Consider the following 22,500-nt stretch of genomic DNA (forward strand, 5'->3'; position numbering starts at 1 on the left):
CCACTAGTGAAAAAAACAAAAAAAAAGTGCTAGTTGAATAAGGATCAATTAGAAATGTACCCCTGTAATTTTAAAAAGAAAAGTCAGAAAACAAATCTTCACAGTGTAACAGTCTGACTTGAGAAATGGTCAGGCAGTTTTAACTATCAGAATGAGAGAGTAAAATTGCAAGCGGCAGCTGCCAGACCAATCTGTATCTAATACCTCAAAGAGGCCACAGCAACAAAACCGTCAACAACCACCATTAGTACCTGTCTCAAAAATGTAGCAACAAGTATTACAAAAGACGGCCTTTTACTACACCCAATTTTCATTACTTTGCATCCAATTAGGTTGATCATCATCCATAAATCTCGTCCCCGACAACACCTTCTCCACAACGAGTCTCTCCTTTTTAGGTTCTTTGAGTCACCCATCAAACCATTTATTGTTACCTCGTCAATTTCCTGGGACCTTTTATCTAAAATATAAATATCCTGATAGTAACGATACAAACTAAAAGACTGCAGGCAAAAGTTAAAACTAACCCAATCTAGATGAACCGTTAAAAGATGATGTATTTCAGGACTAACAAACTAATGGCTCGAAAAATTGGTCCTCTAACCACATTAGTATATGCTGTCCATGACTTCCATCTATAGATCCTGAACTGTCAAATCTCTTCAACCTTGAGAGCTTAAAAGTTAATTCACAATATAACAAAGCTTCAGCTTTATCATGTGGAGCAACTGAACGGCAAAAATTTCTCCTGACTTTTTTGTACACCTTTGCTTAATCAAAGGTAAACTCAGAGAAAGACAAGTTTACGTTCACAAGTTTGCTTGGAAACAAGTGGAACTTTTTTTAAATTCAGCAGTCTGAACACATAAATCTCAAGCTCTGGATGACATTTCTTTGCTGGTGTTTAACACCAAGATGCCATCCAGATGAAGATAAAATCCTGGCCTCAAATTTTTTAACTGGCCTTGACTGGTTTTGTGCAAAGCCCAAGAAACAAGAAATAACATGAAAGAGACCCAATGGAAAATGCATTTTCCCTTCACAGAAGTTCTTCAGAAATGTGTTACAACGTACTTCAATAGAACAAAAAACTAATTCCTCAAGTATACTGTAAACACCCACAGGGAAAGACGCATAGTACGTGTAGCCTGGACAACCTATGAAATATAGATGCCCTTGTCCAAATCCAGGACAACCAGCTTAAATCCAATAAAACTATTCATCTTTCCTTTTGTAATTCATGTGTCCACCAAATGTTCTCTGTACGTGTGTGTGTTATTTAAAGAATTTGTTACCTCCTCAATGATAAGCCTGCTTACATAATCAATTGTTAAAGACCATCTAATCTAGGACTCATCAAAACGAACTAGTGGTTTTAAGGGCCAGACTCAACACTTCACCCATCTCCATGACTAATTGCAACACCTCGTATCAATGGTGCGTGTCAACGTTATTAAAAAATGTAATCGCCTTTATAAAAAAAAGGGCCCAACATTATATTTCCTCCATGCCCAACTACTACTCTCTCAAACAGTCATTATCGCATTCCTGTGAAAAATTCCAAATTCCTTGGGTACGCTCTGCATTATCAAAATATAAGGTTAAACATGCCTTTCAAATGCAGATATTTGTTAGTGGTAAACGTACTGGGTAGTCTGCCCCGTCCTGTGACAGTAGCAGTTCACCATCACACACCGCATGGTGTCATTTCTCTACCACAAACTACATCTTCTCTGAATTTTCAATATTCGTCTGGCATGAGCAAGCCTCAATCATTTTATGGCACACTTGAAATTATGGGAAAACAAAAGAAAATACTAAATGATTAACACTTACCAAGGATAAGTCCTATTTGCACCTTCTTGAAGCCCATCATCAATGACATCACCCCTGGTTCTTCCTGCATCCTCCCTAACTTATTCTGGTGGTGCTCGCATGTTGTTCCTAGGTATGGCGGTGACCATCACTTCCACCCTCTCATGGATAAAGTTCTATGTGCTCATTTTGGAAACTTAACTCCACCCACTCCTGCTATGGCTGATATATTTATAAGGACAATGTGTCGTCAAGAAACCAATGAGTGTCTGTATCAGCACTATGCTACGAACAAAGGTATTCAGGGATTACTCCAGCGGGAACAAAGTACATTCAATGTCTGACTTTCCTGACACAAGGTCTATGCCTCGAAAGCTATTAACGCTACTTGTTCATACTTCAATTAGGTTCAGGAAGAACCAGACTTACGAAGTTCTGTTTAGCCTTGGGAAAAGAAAAAGCCATCTACAATTTGGTAGGGAGGCCAAACAAAGCTACAGTTCAGAAGGACTACTACATTTTGAACATCTGAATTCAAGCTGTAAAAATGTTTTTAAAAGACCCAAGAGTACTCGGTTCGGCTGTTTCTTTCAATCGTAGCTGGCAGTAAAGTGGATGCTAATCACAGTCTGGCAAAGGGGCAACAACTTATAAACAACTCTGCATCGATTATATGGTTCAGTCAAGTGATCTATGAAAAAAAACCATCACTGAAGTTTCTCATGAAACAAAAATATAAAAAGGTACGAAAATAAAGCAGTGGAGCTTAATAAAGCCTCCAAAATAGTCTGGCAATGGAGTCTGTGAAGAGGGTCGAAGTAATGTTCTCGGAGGTGACAAAGCTGGCAACACTCACGATGCCATCACTGATTTGACCATCAGTATTAGATCACATGCTACCAAAGGGAAAAAAAGCATCAGTTGCATTTAAATGTCTTCAAACACCATGCAAAAACTAAACGAAACCTATAAACCACCAGACAGAGATGCCAGAGAGAATTGCTCTGCTTAGGAAATTGAGAAGCACGTATTATTTGTGAGGGAAGATCAACTTAAAACCTAATGCGACTAAAAAATATGTAGTGCTTTTTAGGTTTCTATAACTAGCATGGCTGTGAACCTTGCATCCCTTGTGAAGCCGAAGACACTGGAAGTTTAGAAAACTTATTAGTTCCCATAAGACAAAATGCTTGTACAAGAAACTTCTTCCTTGCATGCCCAGAAAAACCTACATTTTTTTTTAAAGTCCACAGCACAAAACATATGAACAACAGTTATCGAAAAACACACACAATCTCTCCTTATCATATGCAACACCTCAACTCGCGCAGCTCGTTCTTTGTAACTCTAGATTTTCGTGATGAGCACTATGCGCTAGCCCTGCCTTTTGGCAAAATGGAAGGAGCAGTATATAGTAGTAGTAGGTACGAAGATTTCAGTAGGAGTGTTAGGTAGTAACATTTAGTAGTAGTAGTAGTAGTATGCAGGAGCATCAGGTAATCATTAGGAATATTAAATAGGAACCTCTACACCACACCACTAGAACTACCTGCTCCCAATGGCCTGTTACGGGTGAGGCACTAAAGGCTAAGAAGTAGCACTGAAGTTCTTTAGTTATGTTGACTCTGTTGCCATGACCATCCCTTTGAGAGGGTTCCAATTGGAACAGGTGTCGGATATAAACATAAGGCTAGACTTAGGAATTTCCCCATTTTCACTCTATATGAATTAAATACCAAGTGACTTTACTGTGGAAATATTCAACAATGATTCTATATAGATGACACAAGTGGCTGCTACACCAAATGGGCTGAAATGGGCTGCCATCTTGTTTGCTGTCAGCTACTAAAATCTGCTGCTGCCAAGAGGGTTCCAATGCAAATCGGCCAAGAAGATATGTGAATAGATTGCTACTCTCGAGTCAACTCTGCTCACTAATATTAAGGATACAATACTGCCCTGTTATCGTAAAGGTGACTAAGCATTTCATCAATAAACTGACCTCCACTTCACGGCAGTTTATGTTACAAATTGCCTAAATAGGTTATAACGACATGTCCAAAAATAAAACTCCCAGGTTTTTTTTTTTAAAGCTGTTATGTGTTATGTGAATACCTAACAAGTAACTATTATAAACAACTTTTTCAATTCTTCAACATAACACAGTAAATATGGCAAACACTGTCCTATCACATTGGTACTAAATCCAGTGGCGATAAAATTATACCCATTTTTTTATATATAATATAATACACAGACATGAAACAACAGCAAAGTCTGGCCCAGTTCTCTCTCTGAAAAGAATTTCTCAAATGCCAGCAAGAGACCAATAGTCGGGATTACGTGGATTTAAAAAAAAAAATTTTGTCAACCTGATCTTGACAGAAGTAACCTTATGTGCTGGCTTGTATTGCAGCCAAATACTGTGTTTAATAGCATACCAGTTTTATGCAGAACTCAAGAAGTATATTCATAATAAAAAAAAAAATTTCTCTTGGCATCTGTTTCCTTAAACCATCATAAAAAATTGATATTTTACAGGAATAAACAGAAGCCAAAATAAAGAATAACATGAATTACCTCTGACAACTGAAAGGGAGGGATTCACAACGTGTATCTCCACAGGAGAACTATCTTTCATCAAAATTAAAGCCGTTCCACTTTTGTGAAATAACGTAACTCATAAAAAAGAAAATCATGTTATTGTGCTTTACAGCACAAGATAAAGGAATCACTTTGGCAAGAATATATATTGTAACAGTAATCTGTATAATATACAGTGTCAATGGTCAACATCAAGTGTGAGGCAAGTTTTTAATAGCACTTAGGTAGCAGTATGACTTACTTTACGAGACCTTCAATGGACTGTTTAGCACTGTGCAATGCACTGGCAGCTTGTTCTTTTACTGCTGCCAATATGTCAGGACCTTCCTCCTGGACATATTCAACAATGAAGCTCAACCGCACCCATGCAACACTCCACACTTCCCCCAAAAACTTTAAAACACCAGCAGTATGAGTCCCAACGGTCGCCACTACTGACATTAATGCTTCATTCTTTCTTAGCTCTTCACACAACACCAACCATTGCTCGTACAAGAAGGTTAGTGAAGATTTGATGGCAAGTAATATTGCCTCCCAGTCAACATTATTGACAATCCATTCATAGCAAAATAGAGTGTTTACTTTCAACCAAATCCATCCCGTTGTTACACTCTCAATAACAGGATCTGTGTAAATACTCAAGTCTCCAGTCTGCTGTTGTAGTGCAGCCCACGCAGCAGAGGCAGCTTCTGCTACCGTAGTACCCAACGTTTGCGCAATTTGCTTTAAGTTTTCAAAACGGACAGCTTCAGTCATGAGACGTGCCAAAACATTTGCATTTTCCACAACCCGGGGTAAGGCAGCAGCAACACCAGAAGAAGAGAAATCACCATCAGTGTAGACGTGGACTGCAACACCAGTAGTTCCCACAAGACACACAAGCAAAATCAGATTTATCCAACCTAGCAGTGACCAACGATTTCCTGAAAAAAAAAAGGTGGTTTTAACCACTTATTTTACTGCATTCACTATTATCTAAATTCATTCAGCTTGTGCCCTATCTGCCAGCATTCTATTTTTTTTATTACACATACCAAACCTAGAAAACAACAGGGACCAATTCTAATCCTATATTCATGCATGACATCAAGAGCAAGTCCTTCGGAAAAAAAAATGTTTCAAAGTAGGAGGATATGGAAGGTGCAAAATCTATATATTTAAGATGCACACTAACCTAGAATAAAAACAGGTTTTAATTCTGTGAAACTTACCAGAAACTTGATACGGAAAACTGGGAATAAGTACTCCTTTACCATAAAAGAGCAAAACAAAATACTGAAATTATGTACAGAACTGTCGTCCAATTACTCTTAAAATCTCGATATCAACCCTTAGCATTTATCACACACGAAAAAAAAGACCTAACAAGCTGACAAAGCACATCAACTTATGTTGCCAATAATATAGTCTCAAAAGTCAATGACTGAACAGTCATTTATCTCCCTTCTAAGTCTCGCACACTGAAACACCACTGAAAATACTATATAAACATCTGTCTAAAAGTAATTTTGAACACTCTACCACAATAGACAGCAGACCTCCCAGCAGAGACATACATATCTAAGGACACCATTTTTCACCCACATCTGCCCAAAGCTGAGGACATACAATAATGCAAACTGCACAAATCTTCCATGCAAAATTTTAATTAAGACGAGAAATGCCAATTTTGATTATGCTAAGAAATGTACTTTCTAACTAACAAAGCACACAACCACAAGATTACAGCAAAGATCAAGAGAAACTGGACAAACGACAGATACCAAGCAATCGGGTGTAAATGTCCAATACTGAACAGACTATGAAGGGACGATGTCACATTCATTTAAGTCAAGAGGCTCCACTGGTACCAAGCTCAGCTCTCCACTATCATGGGGTCAAACAAGCATGCAGCCTCTCGCTTCACTCTTACACAACCAGTCTCCACATCCTGGAAAACTCAGGATCTGGGTTCCCACTGGTAATTAGTTACTAGTCATGGAAAGTCAAATAACCTTTGACAGGCACCTTGCCTAAAGTCTCTTTCACCAAATAATGTCACATTCTGTACTTTCATCACCTTGATTTAACATCACCATGCAACTACTAACTCATGGCAGAAATTCCGGTTCTGCTAAGTCACTGAAATTTGTCAGGAATGACTTTTATTTATTTATTTATTTATTTTTTATTCATACTATTTGCCATTTCCCGCGATAGCGAGGTAGCGTTAAGAACAGAGGACTGGGCCTTTGAGGGAATATCCTCACCTGGCCCTCTTCTCTGTTCCTTCTTTTGGAAAAAAAAAAAAGAAAAAAAAAAAAAAGAAAAAAAGAGGGGAGGATTTCCAGCCCCCCCCGCTCCCTTCCCTTTTAGTCGCCTTCTACGACACGCAGGGAATACGTGGGAAGTATTCTTTCTCCCCTATCTTTATATTTTTTTTTTTTTTTTTTTTTTTTTTTTATACTTTGTCGCTGTCTCCCGCGTTTGCGAGGTAGCGCAAGGAAACAGACGAAAGAAATGCCCCCCCCCCATACACATGTACATACACACGTCCACACACGCAAATATACATACCTACACAGCTTTCCATGGTTTACTTCAGACGCTTCACATGCCTTGCTTCAATCCACTGACAGCACGTCAACCCCTGTATACCACATGACTCCAATTCACTCTATTTCTTGCCCTCCTTTCACCCTCCTGCATGTTCAGGCCCCGATCACACAAAATCTTTTTCACTCCATCTTTCCACCTCCAATTTGGTCTCCCTCTTCTCCTCGTTCCCTCCACCTCCGACACATATATCCTCTTGGTCAATCTCTCCTCACTCATTCTCTCCATGTGCCCAAACCATTTCAAAACACCCTCTTCTGCTCTCTCAACCACGCTCTTTTTATTTCCACACATCTCTCTTACCCTTACGTTACTTACTCGATCAAACCACCTCACACCACACATTGTCCTCAAACATCTCATTTCCAGCACATCCATCCTCCTGCGCACATCTCTATCCATAGCCCACGCCTCGCAACCATACAACATTGTTGGAACCACTATTCCCTCAAACATACCCATTTTTGCTTTCCGAGATAGTGTTCTCGACTTCCACACATTTTTCAAGGCTCCCAAAATTTTCGCCCCCTCCCCCACCCTATGATCCACTTCCGCTTCCATGGTTCCATCCGCTGACAGATCCACTCCCAGATATCTAAAACACTTCACTTCCTCCAGTTTTTCTCCATTCAAACTCACCTCCCAATTGACTTGACCCTCACCCCTACTGTACCTAATAACCTTGCTCTTATTCACATTTACTCTCAACTTTCTTCTTCCACACACTTTACCAAACTCAGTCACCAGCTTCTGCAGTTTCTCACATGAATCAGCCACCAGCGCTGTATCATCAGCGAACAACAACTGACTCACTTCCCAAGCTCTCTCATCCCCAACAGACTTCATATATATATATATATATATATCTTTATGAATATGGAAAAATGCCTCCAAGCATCAGAGAATACTTGGAGAATACATCAAAGACAAACTGATGTTTATAGTGACCCAAGGATTGATACTTAAAACTTTCACTTTACTACTCCAATGATCACAATATCAAACTATATTAATTCAGTATCTACTTAAAAAGCCTCAAACTTCACAGCCTTATAGTTTTCTGCCTCTAGTTGACAGTGCTGCACCCAAATATGCTATAAATCATTTCAAAATTTTACAATAAACTTGCGAGACACAAAGTATTGCTACACTCTTTCCAAATCCACAATCTCATCTAACATTCTAACGAAGAGATAAACGTCCTACCAATGCCACTTCCTCAATGAAACATGTGACCCACATTAAGTCCTTTCACTGTCCAACCACACAACTTACCTTATCCACTCAAACTGAAGCCTCAATTTCTGACGTTCATCTATCTTTAACCTTACCGAGTGGTAAGCATTATATCCAACCTGTTCTCTAGCATACAACCATATTTCCATGCTCTCGACTTCTTTTTGAAGGCATCACAAAAGGGATAACGACACCCACATGCTACTACACAGAGTTAAACCTACTCTCAGGAATGGTTTAAAAAGGTGCTGTTCACACACTTGCATTAAAGTTACAGACACAGAAGCCTCACCTTGCCACATCACACCTGATTTTGCTTTCTTCTGCTTGCGTGGAGAAGTTGGTTTGGGTACTGCACTGTACTGCTTCTCTACGCTCACAGTTCCATTCACTTCTGGCTTCTTGGTCTGAAGAAGGGCTCGCTGCTCAGCTTTCCTTTTTTCCCTGGCCGCTTTCTTTTCTGCTCGTTTTTTGGCTAACTTCTCTTCCTCGGCTCGAGCACGACTTTCTTCCTTTTCTACAAGAAAAAAGACTGTGGTCCAGATTTGTAAACTTTGTGACCCCTTCTTTTATATACGAGTTACCCTTTCTACTGCATTCAATCGAAATGTTGCTGACATTCACATTACTAATGGGATGAGAAGGGAAAACCAATTTTACTCTTAGGCTAGTTATTCTAGAATCATTCATCATGTCTACAAGGAAACTACAATTTTAAACATAGAAGATTCACAAGAAAACATTCTGCAAGATCCTAATTAACCACACAAAAAAATCTAGAAAATCATACAACTAAAGTATTTATTTATTATACTTTGTCACTGTCTCCCACATTAACAAGGTAGCGCAAGGAAACAAACAATAGGATAGCCCAACCCACCCACATAATGTATATACATACACGTCCACACATGCACATATACATACCTATACATTTCAATATATACATACATACAGAAATATACATACATAATTAATAGTCTGCCTTTATTGATTTCCGTCGCCACCCCGTCACACATTAAAAGACACCCCCTTCCCCCCGCATGCGTGTGAGGTAGCTCTAGGAAAAGACAACAAAGGCCACATTCGTTCACACTCGTCTCTAGCTGTCATGTATAATGCACTTAAACCACAGCTCTCTTTCCACATCCAGGCCCCACAAAACCTTCCTTGGTTTACCCCAGATGCTTCACATGCCCTAGTTCAATCCACTGACAGTGCGTCGACCCCGGTATACATCATTACAATTCACTATTCCTTGCACGCTTTTCACCCTCCTGCATGTTCAGGCCCCGATCGCTCAAAATCTTTTTCACTCCATCCTTCCACCTCCAATTTGTTCTCCCACTTCTCATTCCCTCCACCTCTGACACATATATCCTCTTTGTCAATCTTTCCCCACTCATTCTCTCCATGTGACCAAACCATTTCAATACACCCTCTTCTGCTCTCTCAACCACTCTTCTTTTTATTACCACACCTCTCTCTTACCCTAAAGTACTAAAGTACTTGTTTTAAAAGGGGAAACCTCCCTACAGCCTGACGGTTTTCAAACGATGCCTGCTACGCAGTCCTAGATACAGTACACAAGCCAAACAACTCATACTATATTTAAGAGTCTCCAAAAAGACTTTCTTTACCAACTTATGAGATCTATCGATAAAAGATCTAGGATACTTTAACTGGGATCCAACAAAATATATCTTCTTGAACAAACATTGGTAGGCTTTCTGTATATGTACCTTCCAAAAAACTGCTAAAGAACATGAGCAGAATTAGCACATTTGGAACAATAGGTACTTCACACCCATTTTAATAATATCACAAATTCCAGTCTTGTTTAACCACACAGCTAGACAAAAATGACACACAATTACTCCTCAGCATAAACACGAGTAATATTCGCTCACCTTTCCCTTTTCTTATTAAGACAGAGGTTATATTTGCCCACCTTTTTTCTTTTCTTATCAGAACATATTAATATTTGCTCACCTTTCTCTTTTCTTAATTTTTCCTGCTTTTCGTTTTCCATCTGAGTCTGCAGTTTCTTCAGGTGTCCCACAATGTTCCGTGCAGCAGCTTCACACTCCCTCTGGTTAAGGCAATCTCCAGCAATCTTCCTTAGTTTGGCGTTAAGTGGGTTACCCTTCAAGTCCAGCCACTTTAGGCTCCGCAGTTGGCAGAATGAAACGGGTAAATTTGCAAGCTGTAAAACAAAAAACAATCAACAGGAATGCAACACATTTTTTCTACACAAAAAAAATTCTTGTGAATTAAGAGAATAACATATGTGTACAAACGAGGCCATCGTTTGTCTGTTCCAGACATCTCCTGCCCCAGAAGCTCCTTCTATGGGCTACCATAGCATTAAGAAAATCAGTCACATCCCTTGGGTGTGCCCACGGTTAACAAAGTGCTGTGTTATATACACATCTCTGAGGAGAGTGCATCACATCTTCAATGTGGACATTGCATCTTAGATGTGTGGGGGTTTAGAGGTGTGCTGAATGTGTTCATAATGTTGGGGAGACAGGAAGCTTCAAGAATGCAGGTATAATATTTATATTCTTTTATACTATACTTTGTCGCTGTCTCCTGCGTTAGCGAAGTGGCGCAAGGAAACAGACAAAAGAATGGCCAAACCCACCCACATACACATGTATATACATACACATCCACACATGCAAATATACATACCTATACATTTCAACGTATATATATTTTTTTTTTTTTTTTGCTTTGTCGCTGTCTCCCGCGTTTGCGAGGTAGCGCAAGGAAACAGACGAAAGAAATGGCCCAACCCACCCCCATACACATGTATATACATACATCCACACACGCAAATATACATACCTACACAGCTTTCCATGGTTTACCCCAGACACTTCACATGCCTTGATTCAATCCACTGACAGCACGTCAACCCCGGTATACTACATCGCTCCAATTCACTCTATTCCTTGCCCTCCTTTCACTTCACCCTCCTGCATGCTCAGGCCCCGATCACACACACACACACATATATATATATATATTATATATATATATATATATATTTTTTTTTTCATACTATTCGCCATTTCCCGCATTAGCGAGGTAGCGTTAAGAACAGAGGACTGGGCCTTTGAGGGAATATCCTCATATGGCCCCCTTCTCTGTTCCTTCTTTTGGAAAATTTAAAAAAAAATGAGAGGGGAGGATTTCCAGCCCCCCGCTCCCTTCCCTTTTAGTCGCCTTCTACGACATGCAGGGAATACGTGGGAAGTATTCTTTCTCCCCTATATATATTTATCTATTTATTCACTTTGCCCCGTCGCCGCCCCCCGCGCCAGCGAGGTAGTGCAAGGAAACAGACGAAAGAATGGCCCAACCCACCCACATACACATGTATATACATACACGTCCACACACACCACATACATACCTATACATCTCAACGTATACATATATATACACACACAGACATATACATATATACCCATGTACATAATTCATACTGTCTGCCTTTATTCATTCCCATCGCCACCCCGCCACACATGGAATAACAACATCCTTCCCCCTCATGTGTGTGAGGTAGTGCTAGGAAAAGACAACAAAGGCCCTATTCGTTCACACTCAGTCTCTAGCTGTCATGTGATAATGCCCTGAAACCACAGCTCCCTTTCCACATCCAGGCCCCACAGAACTTTCCATGGTTTACCCCAAACGCTTCACATGCCCTGGTTCAATCCATTGACACCATGTCGACCCCAGTATACCACATCGTTCCAATTCACTATATATATATATATATATATATATATATATATATATATATATATATATATATATATTTTTTTTTTTTCAAACTATTCGCCATTTCCCGCGTTAGCGAGGTAGCATTAAGAACAGAGGACTGGGCCTTTTTTGGAATATCCTCACCTGGCCCCCTCTGTTCCTTCTTTTGGAAAATTAAAAAAAAAAAAAAGAGGGGAGGATTTCCAGCCCCCCGCTCCCTTCCCTTTTAGTCGCCTTCTACGACACGCAGGGAATACGTGGGAAGTATTCTTAATCCCCTATCCCCAGGGATAATATATATATATATATATATATATATATATATATATTTTTTTTTTTTTTCATACTATTCGCTATTTCCCGCGATAGCGAGGTAGCGTTAAGAACAGAGGACTGGACCTTTGAGGGAATATCCTCACCTGGCCCTCTTCTCTGTTCCTTCTTTTGGAAAAAAAAAAAAAAAAAAAAAAAATATATTTTTTCAAACTATTCACCATTTCCCGCGTTAGTGAGGTAGCGTTAAGAACAGAGGACTGGGCCATTGAGGGAATATCCTCACCTGGCCCCCTTCTCTGTTCCTTCTTTTGGAAAATTAAAAAAAATTGAGAGGGGAGGATTTCCAGCCACCCGCTCCTACCCCTTTTAGTCGCCTTCTACGACACGCAGGGAATACGTGGGAAGTATTCTTTCTCCCCTATATATATATATATATATATATATATATATATACACACACACACACAGACATACATATATACACGTACATAATTCATACTTGCTGCCTTTATTCATTCCCGTCGCCAACCCACCACACATGAAATGACATACCCACCCGCATGCGCACGAGGTAGCACGAGGAAAAGACAAGGCCACATTCGTTCACACTCAGTCTCTAGCTGTCATGTATAATGCACCGAAACCACAGCTCCCTTTACACATCCAGGCCCCACAAAACTTCCATGGTTTACCCCAGATGCTTCACATGCCCTGGTTCAATCCATGTGTGACGGAGTGGCAACAGGAATGGATAAAGGCAGGAAATATGAATATGTGCATGTGTATATGTATGTATATGTCTGTGTATGTATATGTATGTATACACTGAAATGTATAGGTATGTATATGTGCATGTGTGGGCATTTGTGTATATACATGTGCATGGGTTGGGCCATTCTTTCGTCTGTTTCATTGCACTACCTCGCAAACATGGGAGACAGTGACAAAGTATAATAAAAAATAATATACATTATATATTAAACTTTGTCAGTCTCCCGCATTAGCGAGGTAGTGCAAGGAAACTGACAAAAGAATGGCCCAACCCATCCACATACACACGTATATACATACACGTCCACACACGCACATACATACCTACACATAACATACATATATATACATAAACAGGCATATATATGAAATGACAACCCCCTTCCCCCGCAAGCACAGGAGGTAGCACTAGGAAAAGACAATAAAGACCACAATCATTCACACCCAGTCTCTAGCTGTCATGTATAATGCACTGAAACCACAGCTCCCTTTCAACATCCAGGCCCCACAGAACTTTCAACGGTTTACCCCAGACGCTTCACATGCCCTGGTTCAATCCACTGACAGCATTTCGACCCCCGTATACCACATCGTTCTAATTCACTATTCCTTGCAAGCCTTTCACCCTCCTGCATGTTCATGCCCCGATCACTCACTTTCCACCTCCAATTTGGTCTCCCACTTCTCCTCATTCCCTCCACCTCTGACACATATATCCTCTTTGTCAATCTTTCCTTACTCATTCTCTCCATCATACTAAACCATTTCAAAACACCCTCCTCTGCTCTCTCAACCACACTTTTTATTACCACATCTCTCTTACCCTTTCATTACTTACTCGATCAAACCAACTCACACCACATACTGTCCTCAAACATCTCATTTCCAACACATCCACCCTCCTCTACACAACTCTATCTATAGCCCATGCCTTGCAACCATAGAGCATTGTTGGAACCACTATTCTGTCAAACATAACCCATTTTTGCTTTCTGAGATAAATGTTCTCGCCTTCCACACATTTTTTCAATGCTCCCAGAACTTTCGCCCCCTCCCCCACCCTGTGACTCACTTCTGCTTCCATGGTTCCATCCACTGCCAAATCCACTCCCAGATATCTAAAACACTTCACTTACTCCAGTTTTTCTCCTCTCAAACTTGCCTCCCAATTGATTTGTTCCTCAACGCTACTGTACCTAATAACCTTCATATTTACATTTACTCTCAGCTTTCTCCTTTCACATACTTTACCACAGTCAGTCACCAGCTTCTGCAGTTTCTCACTCATATCAGCCACCAATGCTGTATCATCAGCGAACAACAACTGACACTTCCCAAGCTCTCATCCACAACAGACTGCATACTTGCCCCTCTCTCCAAAACTCTTTCGTTCATCTCCCTAACAACCACATCCATAAACAAATTAACCATGGAGACATCACGCACCCCTGCTGCAAACTGACATTCACCAAGAACCAATCACTTTCCTCTCTTCCTACTTGTACACATGCCTTACATCCTCGATAAAAACTTTTCACTGCCTCTAACAACTTGCCTTCCACACCATAGATTCTTAATACCTTCCACAGAGTATCTCTATCAACTCTATCATATGCCTTCTCCAGATCCATAAATGCTACATACAAATCCATCCGGTTTTCTAAGTATTTCTCACATTCTTCAAACCTGATCCACACATCCTCTACCACTTCTGAAACCATACTGCTCTTCCCCAATCTGATGCTCTGTACATGCCTTCACCCTCTCAATCAATACCCTCTCATGTAATTTCCCAGGAATACTCAACAAACTTATACCTCTGTAATTTGAGCACTCACCCTTATCCCCTTTGCCTTTGTACAATGGTACTATGCATGCATTCTGCCAATCATCAGGCACCTCACTTTGAGTCATACATTAAATATCCTTACCAACCAGTCAACAACAGTCACCCCCTTGTAATAAATTCCACTGCAATACCATCCAAACCCGCTGCCTTGCCAGCTTTCATCTTCTGCAAAGCTTTTACTACCTCTTCTCTCTTTACCAAATCATTCTCCCTAACCCTCTCACTTTGCACACCACCTAGACCAAAATACCCTATATCTGCCACTCTATCATCTAACACATTCAACAAAACTTCAAAATACTCACTACATCTCCCATCACCACTAGTTATCACCTCCCCATTAGCCCACTTCACCGATGTTCACATTAGTTCTCTTGACTTGCGCACTTTATTTACCTCATTCCAAAACATCTTTTTATTCTCCCTAAAATTCAATGATACTCTCTCACCCCAACTCTCATTTGCCCTCTCTTTCACCTCTTGCACCTTTCTGTTGACCTCCTGCCTCTCTTTTATACATCTCCCAGTCATTTGCACTATTTCCCTGCAAATATCATCCAAATGCCTCTCTTCTCTTTCACTAATAATCTTACTTCATCCCAACACTCAATACCCTTTCTAATCTGCCCACCTCCCATGTGATAATATAAATAATTATAACAATTCTGTTTCCCCTTTTAGAAAGTTTAAATACAAGGAGGGGGAGGGTTTCTAGCCCCCCCACTCCCGTCCCCTTTAGTCGCCTTCTATGACACACAGGGAATGTGTGGGAAGTATTCTTTCTCCCCTATCCCCAGGCTGTGGTTTTGGTGCATTATACATGACAGCTAGAGTGAGTATGAACGAATGTGGCCTTTGTTGTCCTTTCCTAGAGCTACCTCGCACGTGTGTGGAGGGAAGGGGGAGTCATTTCAGGTGTGGCGGGGTGGCAACGGGAATGAATAAAGGTAGCACATACATGTGTATCTATGTACATGTCTGTGTATGTACATCTATGTACACGTTGAAATGTATAGGTATGTATATGTGCATGTGTGGACATGTATGTATATACATGAGTATTTTGGGTGGGTTGGGCCATTCTTTCATCTGCTTCCTTGCGCTACCTCACTAACGTGGGAGACAGCGACAAAGTAGAATAAACTCATGATAGCAGTGGCTGGAGCCATGGAATTGGAAGTGAGTCACAAGGTGTGGGAAGGGGCAAAGGTTCTGGGAATGTTGAAGAATGTGTGGAAGGCGAGAATGTTATCTCGGAGAGCAAAAATGGGTATGTTTGAAGGAATAGTGGTTCCAACAATGTTATATGGTTGTGAGGCATGTGCTACAGATAGGGTTGTGCAGAGGAGGGTGGATGTGTTGGAAATGAAATGTTTGAGGGCAATATGTGGTGGGAGGTGGTTTGGTCGAGTAAGTAACGAAAAGGTAAGAGATGTGTGGCTATAAAAAGAGTGTGGTTGAAAGAGCAGAAGAGGGTGTATTGAAATGGTTTGATCACATGGAGAGAATGAGTAAGGAAAAAATTGACAAAGAGAATGTATGTGTTAGAGGTAAAGGTAATGAGAAGTGTGAGTACAAATTGGAGGTGGAAAGATGGGGTGAAAAAGATTTTGAGCAATCAGGGCCTGAACATACAGGAGGGTGAAAGGCATGCAAGGAATAGAGTGAATTGGAACAATGTGGTATACCGTGGTCGACGTGCTGTCAATGGATTGAATCAGGGTATGTGAAGCATCTGGGGTAAACACGGAAATTTTTATGGGGTCTGGATGTGGATAGGGAGCTGTGGTTTCAACGCATTACACATGAAAGCTATTGACTGAGTGAACGAATATGGCCTTTTTGTCTTTTCCTAGTGCTAATTCACAGGGGGGTGCTATTTCATGTGTGTTGGGTGGAAATGGATGAAGGCAGCAAGTATGAATATGTACATGTGTAGATATGTATATGTGTGTACGTATATGTATGTATACATTGAAATGTATAAGTATGTATATGTGCGTGTGTGGGCATTTGTGTATATACATATGCATGTGGTTGGGTTAGGGCAATTCTTTCATGTTTCCTTGCGCTACCTCGCTAATGCGGGAGACTGCAATTATTATAAATAAAATAATAAAACTGTAGTTATAATCCATGAAACCTTTGAGAATCATTCTAAATTCTACAGAATGGGAGCAAAGAGGAATCAGACTCAATACAAACAGAACCAGTCACTTTCCCTCAAACACATGGTTTCTGGTGGCTAAGCACCAAGTCTGACCATAATGACCAGACAACTGGAGCTGAATAAATTACTGGATGAAAACAAGTGCTTCTACTATATGGACTTTAAGTGCAAAAAGTTTTCAGGTTTTGTCTCTAAAAATATTCACCGAACTTTCTTACTATTAATGTATCATATTTAGGTTTTGTTAATGATGACTATTCACTACCGATTCCTAATGGCTGATATTGATAAAAATCTTCCATTCCCAAAGACATTTTGCTTTAACAGATAACCGATTTCACCAGAGCCTGAGGATATTTAAACCTACTAATAGGATTCACTAAAATTTTGGAATGGCGAATGACCACAGGAGGTAATGAGGAAAGTGACGTGCTTGTCAAAAACCAAGTTACCAAACACAAAATAATGAAAAATTACAAAAAACATGATCGAACCTGATTGTTGTAGAGGTCAAGATGTTTCAAATTTTGCAGTTTAAAGAAATTATCTGGAATTTCCTTCAACTTGTTTGATCCCAGTTCCAGGTGGGTGATGTTGCCCAAAGACTGGGCAAAGCTGGACGGCAAAGTCGTAAGCTGGTTGTTGGACAGGTCAATTTTCGTGGCCTTTGGTAATGCTGCCTGTGAGGATAAAAATTGTTAAGGTAAGAATAAGAAACCTTATTTCTTGCAACTATTTTTCACAATTATCTATGAATACTAAATAGATCATTAATGTAAAAAGGTAAATAAATTTTTTTTACAATCATTCATTTCAAAGACAGGGATATTATGTAATAACTTGCTACTTCAAAATATTTTAATTAGTCTTTCAATGTTATCCGAGGCTCAACCATTGTCTATCCCTCCATTCATAATGTCAATTAATTCCATTATACACATGATGGAATAATACCATATTCAAAATCATGCTTCGTGATCTGATAGTGTAAATCCAATATGACAGCTGGATGTAATATCAATATGCTACTGCTTCAAACTTTATATTTCTTCCTTGTAAGTTAAAGCCTATATTACTTGCCTCTAGATTGTTTTATTACTCTTATGATGCCATTTTATTGCAGATAAAAAAAATAGTTTATTTCAACTCCTAAGTAAACAGTTGTAAAAGTCATATACATCACAGAAAAATAAGGGGTTAACGTGCATTAGGTAGGAGTAATAGGTTAACATCAGACACATTAGGTCGAAGAAATCTACAGGAACATTAGGTAGAAGCCTCTGGAAATGTTGTGCTAAAGCTGCGCTTTGCTAGTGGCCATTAAGAGCGAGGTTCTAAAGGCAAAATAAGTGGCACCGGAGTTTATAAGTTAGGAGGCTTTTGTGGCCAACCCCCTTGAGGATATTCCCAAAGGAAACGTGCCAGAGATATACACATAAAACAGACCGCAAAAGTAGACAATTCATAAAAAATTAATAGTAATATGAGAATGTTAGCTATGCTTCCTTGCTGTTGATATCTAACTTAAAATTCAACATTCTGGTAAAAAATATGCGTCGAAACCACAACTAAGCATCATGTAACGACGCATGTCGACATGCCAGTGACAGGAAATGGACGTACAATCTCCAGCAGAAGGCTAATTTAAAGCTGTCATCTTTCTGCTATTTATCTTTGCTTAAAAAAAAAAAATGTTCGATAAGGTTCTTGTACACAAGATTTTTTGTACAAGTGTATTACCTACTTTTTACGTAAAGTTAACCCGTATTTCCCCAATGTTGATAGCCCGCAAATCTACTGCCCAAGTTTATAAAATCTAGCATTCGAATTCAATACGCATTAATGTATTTTCAACCCTAGGCGAATATAGTAGAAATTCATCAAATATTCAATTAAAGTCAATAAAGACGGAAGTAATGCCTACTGTCGGCATAATAGCACCAGACCCCAGCAATGCCGGTACATCCGTCGGCAAAATAAAATGACCGTCTTTCCCGTCCTGAACAGACATTCCAGCGACAGGTCGTCCGTCTAGCGAGAAGACGACACCCCCTAAACACGACCCCAAGCCAGAGGGGACCTATAGCCACTACAAACGACCCCTTTTAAAAACCCAGGTCGTCCAGTGGAGTTCAAAGGTCGTATTAGAAAAAAGGGGGTGTCGTCCCGTCGTTGCCTCGAGGGTAATATACACGACCCTAAAGGAGGGCGGGAGCTTTAGGCCTCAAGTGACCCAAACAGTACCTTCAACTCCCACCAGATGGCATCCACCCGCTAACCCCCATACAAACGACCCAACCCAACCCCTCCTATACCACACCCCCCTCAAACCACCTGGGCAATTTAAATGTCCCCTTAAAGACCATTTAAAGGCAAAAACACCAAAAAAAATGGCCCCCCAAAACTCACTATCTCCTTGACGGGCACTTCGGTCAGGTTCATCATACTGAGGTCCAGCTCATTGTCCGTCAGCTTGTCCCGCAGGTGGTTCTTCGCCATATTGACGGGGTGCGCGAGGGGGAATCGAACGAGTGAGACGAGTGAGAGCACCGGCGAGTGAGTGAGAGTGAGAGGAGAACTTAGAGGGTCACTATCAACCCACCCCAAAATCCTGGCCCGACTGAGGGCTGATGTGTAACTTGTGGACCGGAAAGTCTCCACCGTTGCCATATCTCCAACATAACAATGAATAAACTATTACTTTAAACCCTCTCTTTAATCGTAACTACATCTTAAAAAATATATAAATAATTTGATTACATTATCATTCATTAATAATCATGATCAAACCCATGAAAAAATAAATTAATTCACGACGTTACGATGATGTGACACACAAAACATGGACGCCTCGCCTTGCGCTTCGTTTACTAACAAACATTTGACAACTCTCATGGCGGTCCCGAAGTTCTCTTTAAACTTCAATTATCAATTAATAATCCAAAGATGCCATTAATGATTCATTAGGCTCATTTGGGAAGGATATAGATGGTTAATCATACGATCACACGTACCGTGTCGAAATCCGTGATCCTTATTGTAACATATATATATATATATATATATATATATATATATATATATATATATATATATATATATATATATATATATATATGTGTGTGTGTGTGTGTGTGTATATGTGTGTGTGTGTGTGTGTATGTGTGTGTGTGTGTGTATAAACTGTTTAAATGGCTCAACTACTGCTTTGATAATTACCTTGTTACCCCAACGTCATTCGTTCATTCTTTAAGGCAACTTCAAAACTTTATTTTTTCCCTGAATACATTAATTATAATCCCCCATCGGCATACAGTTAATTACACTATAATTAAATAAATCGTAGAGATAAATAACTACCAAGTTAATGTATATATTGTAGGTGTAACAATGGAGGAATCATTTCATAAATAAAGTCTTGTTAAAATACAACCATGCCTTCAATAACTCATATATATAAAATAAATAAATAATGATAAATATAATAATTAGTTTCCTAAATAAAGCTAGGCATTAGAGGAGCAATTTCTTTTATTTACGTTTAATAGTTTGCTTTTGATCAAAGTTAATGGATTTTGATGAACTGACTGTTGGTTATTGATAAATAAAAACATCACAGCCGATTAGGAATATACATTTAATATAAATTTTTCACCCTTTAATATGTATAATGTGTATAGTGTCCATCTAACCATTAACGACCATTCAAACTTGTTAGCAGGTCATTTAATAGAACAATATACTCAAGGGTAGTTCAACGTCCATAGATAAATGTAACTAAATCAATTATTCAGGAAATAAATAATGTATATAAATTGCACGATACCATATACATTTCAATTGCGTCTGCTCATTCGAGGCTAAAATGGTTAGGGTGATTTAAACCACCATTAATTCGGTAGTTAATGGTCATTTATCAGAAAGAGGATAATACACAAAATAATATAAACAAAAATTAGTGAAAATTAGTTTTAATTATGTCGTCTGCTAAATGGCAGGAAACAATTTTAATTATTCCAATTTTTTTTCGAAATATGGGCGCCCCCCCTTCTTCCTAGACCCCCCTGATGTATATAGAAGCCATTATATATATTTATAACACCTTGTTTATATGGGTAGCTTCTTAGTTATATAAATAATCCCGGAAGACGGTTAAATAAGGTGTGAATAGGAAGGTATAATCCGAAAAATTTTAATACCTTTTTTCCCCCTTTATTTCTAACTTCTGATTAATTAAATAAATCTATAATGAATCCAAAAATTAAATAAATTTATAATAAATCCAACGTATTGTGGAGGGATGGGGGACAAGCCGCCATTGTCGGCAAAATAAAGGGAAACATGTCGCCACTGACCTAGATTTGGTTACCTTGGTCAATCATACTTTCACCTTTTGGTCGAGCCAATTAATAATTTCCTACTTTGGACGATAGATATTTCACCGTCTTGTCTATCGGCGACCCCTGGGAATTTATATATATAAATTTTTTATTTATATTTCGCAGTGGCTTCTAAGAATGGTGGTAATTTATGCATTAATTTGCATATGAGAAAGTGTGTGTGTGTGTTTACGGCAATGTATTACCTGTAAAACAAGCGCGTAGCGCTCACCACACATCACATCTAACAAATAACATGATATATCCATGCCTGATATACCCAGCCGTATTTAAAGTGCCCGAATATACCCATTATATCATAAAATATATCAGATATGATCACCCAAGATGGCAGGTAGCAACAAGGGCGTATCGGCTGGGGCAGGGACATTATCATTTTCCCCCCAGTACGATCAACGACGGAGACTTTTTTTTACACCACTTAAGACGCTTAGTAACGCCGTCAAGGCCTTTTTTTTTAACTAAACTATATATCTTGATATATACACGGAACCTTAAGTGTTCTCTATGTTCACTTAGGAATTATATAAATGATAAGATAATCAAGATAACCCGTTAATAATCACGTCGTGCATTAGTGATTGGCTCAAGGTAAAACATTACAGGGACTTGTTGCCGACTCGGCGTCGTTCGTCCTCCAGAAAATAAACCGTGTGGCGTGCGCACGCGCATAGCAACACACGATTTCGTGCCGCTCTCTTATATAAACCGATAACTAATCCATTTAAACGCCATAAAGACGTTATATATCACCGATATCTTATTAATAAAATGATAAAGACTTTATTTCATTATTAGGGACATAGTTTTTGCCTTTGAGGGAAAAGTAAAATGACGTTTAAAATATTTTAGCCCCGTTGCCACATCAAAATAAAAAAAGCAATATGGCGGCATTTATGACGCGGAGTGACATTGATAATGGCCAGTTAGCCACCTCTGTTGACAGAAAGGGACAGGAGAGGAGACAGGAAGGAAAGATTTATATAATATGGCTGGATCGGGTATTT

The 22,500-nt window shown here is 39.4% G+C and overlaps 1 protein-coding gene across 2 annotated transcripts in view; it reads right to left on the reverse strand.

The window, feature by feature from the left end:
- Positions 1-22,500, reverse strand: part of LOC139767428 (uncharacterized) — a 26,188-nt gene that overhangs the window by 782 nt on the left and 2,906 nt on the right. The window contains exons 1-5 of one of the 2 annotated variants that reach the window (XM_071696804.1): positions 19,503-19,730; positions 17,588-17,773; positions 10,243-10,456; positions 8,543-8,767; positions 1-5,342 (exon numbers count right to left, since the gene is read on the reverse strand). The exon at positions 1-5,342 is cut by the window's left edge and continues 782 nt beyond it. In XM_071696804.1, the coding sequence (XP_071552905.1) occupies positions 4,657-5,342; positions 8,543-8,767; positions 10,243-10,456; positions 17,588-17,773; positions 19,503-19,592 (1,401 nt within the window). In that variant the 5' untranslated portion in view covers positions 19,593-19,730 and the 3' untranslated portion in view covers positions 1-4,656. Of the gene's footprint in view, positions 5,343-8,542; positions 8,768-10,242; positions 10,457-17,587; positions 17,774-19,502; positions 19,731-22,500 lie in introns of those variants that run through there. The other variant, XM_071696803.1, reaches the window with a different exon arrangement.

This window comes from Panulirus ornatus, chromosome 61, assembly GCF_036320965.1.
Source record: "Panulirus ornatus isolate Po-2019 chromosome 61, ASM3632096v1, whole genome shotgun sequence".
Lineage (NCBI taxonomy): Eukaryota > Metazoa > Arthropoda > Malacostraca > Decapoda > Palinuridae > Panulirus > Panulirus ornatus.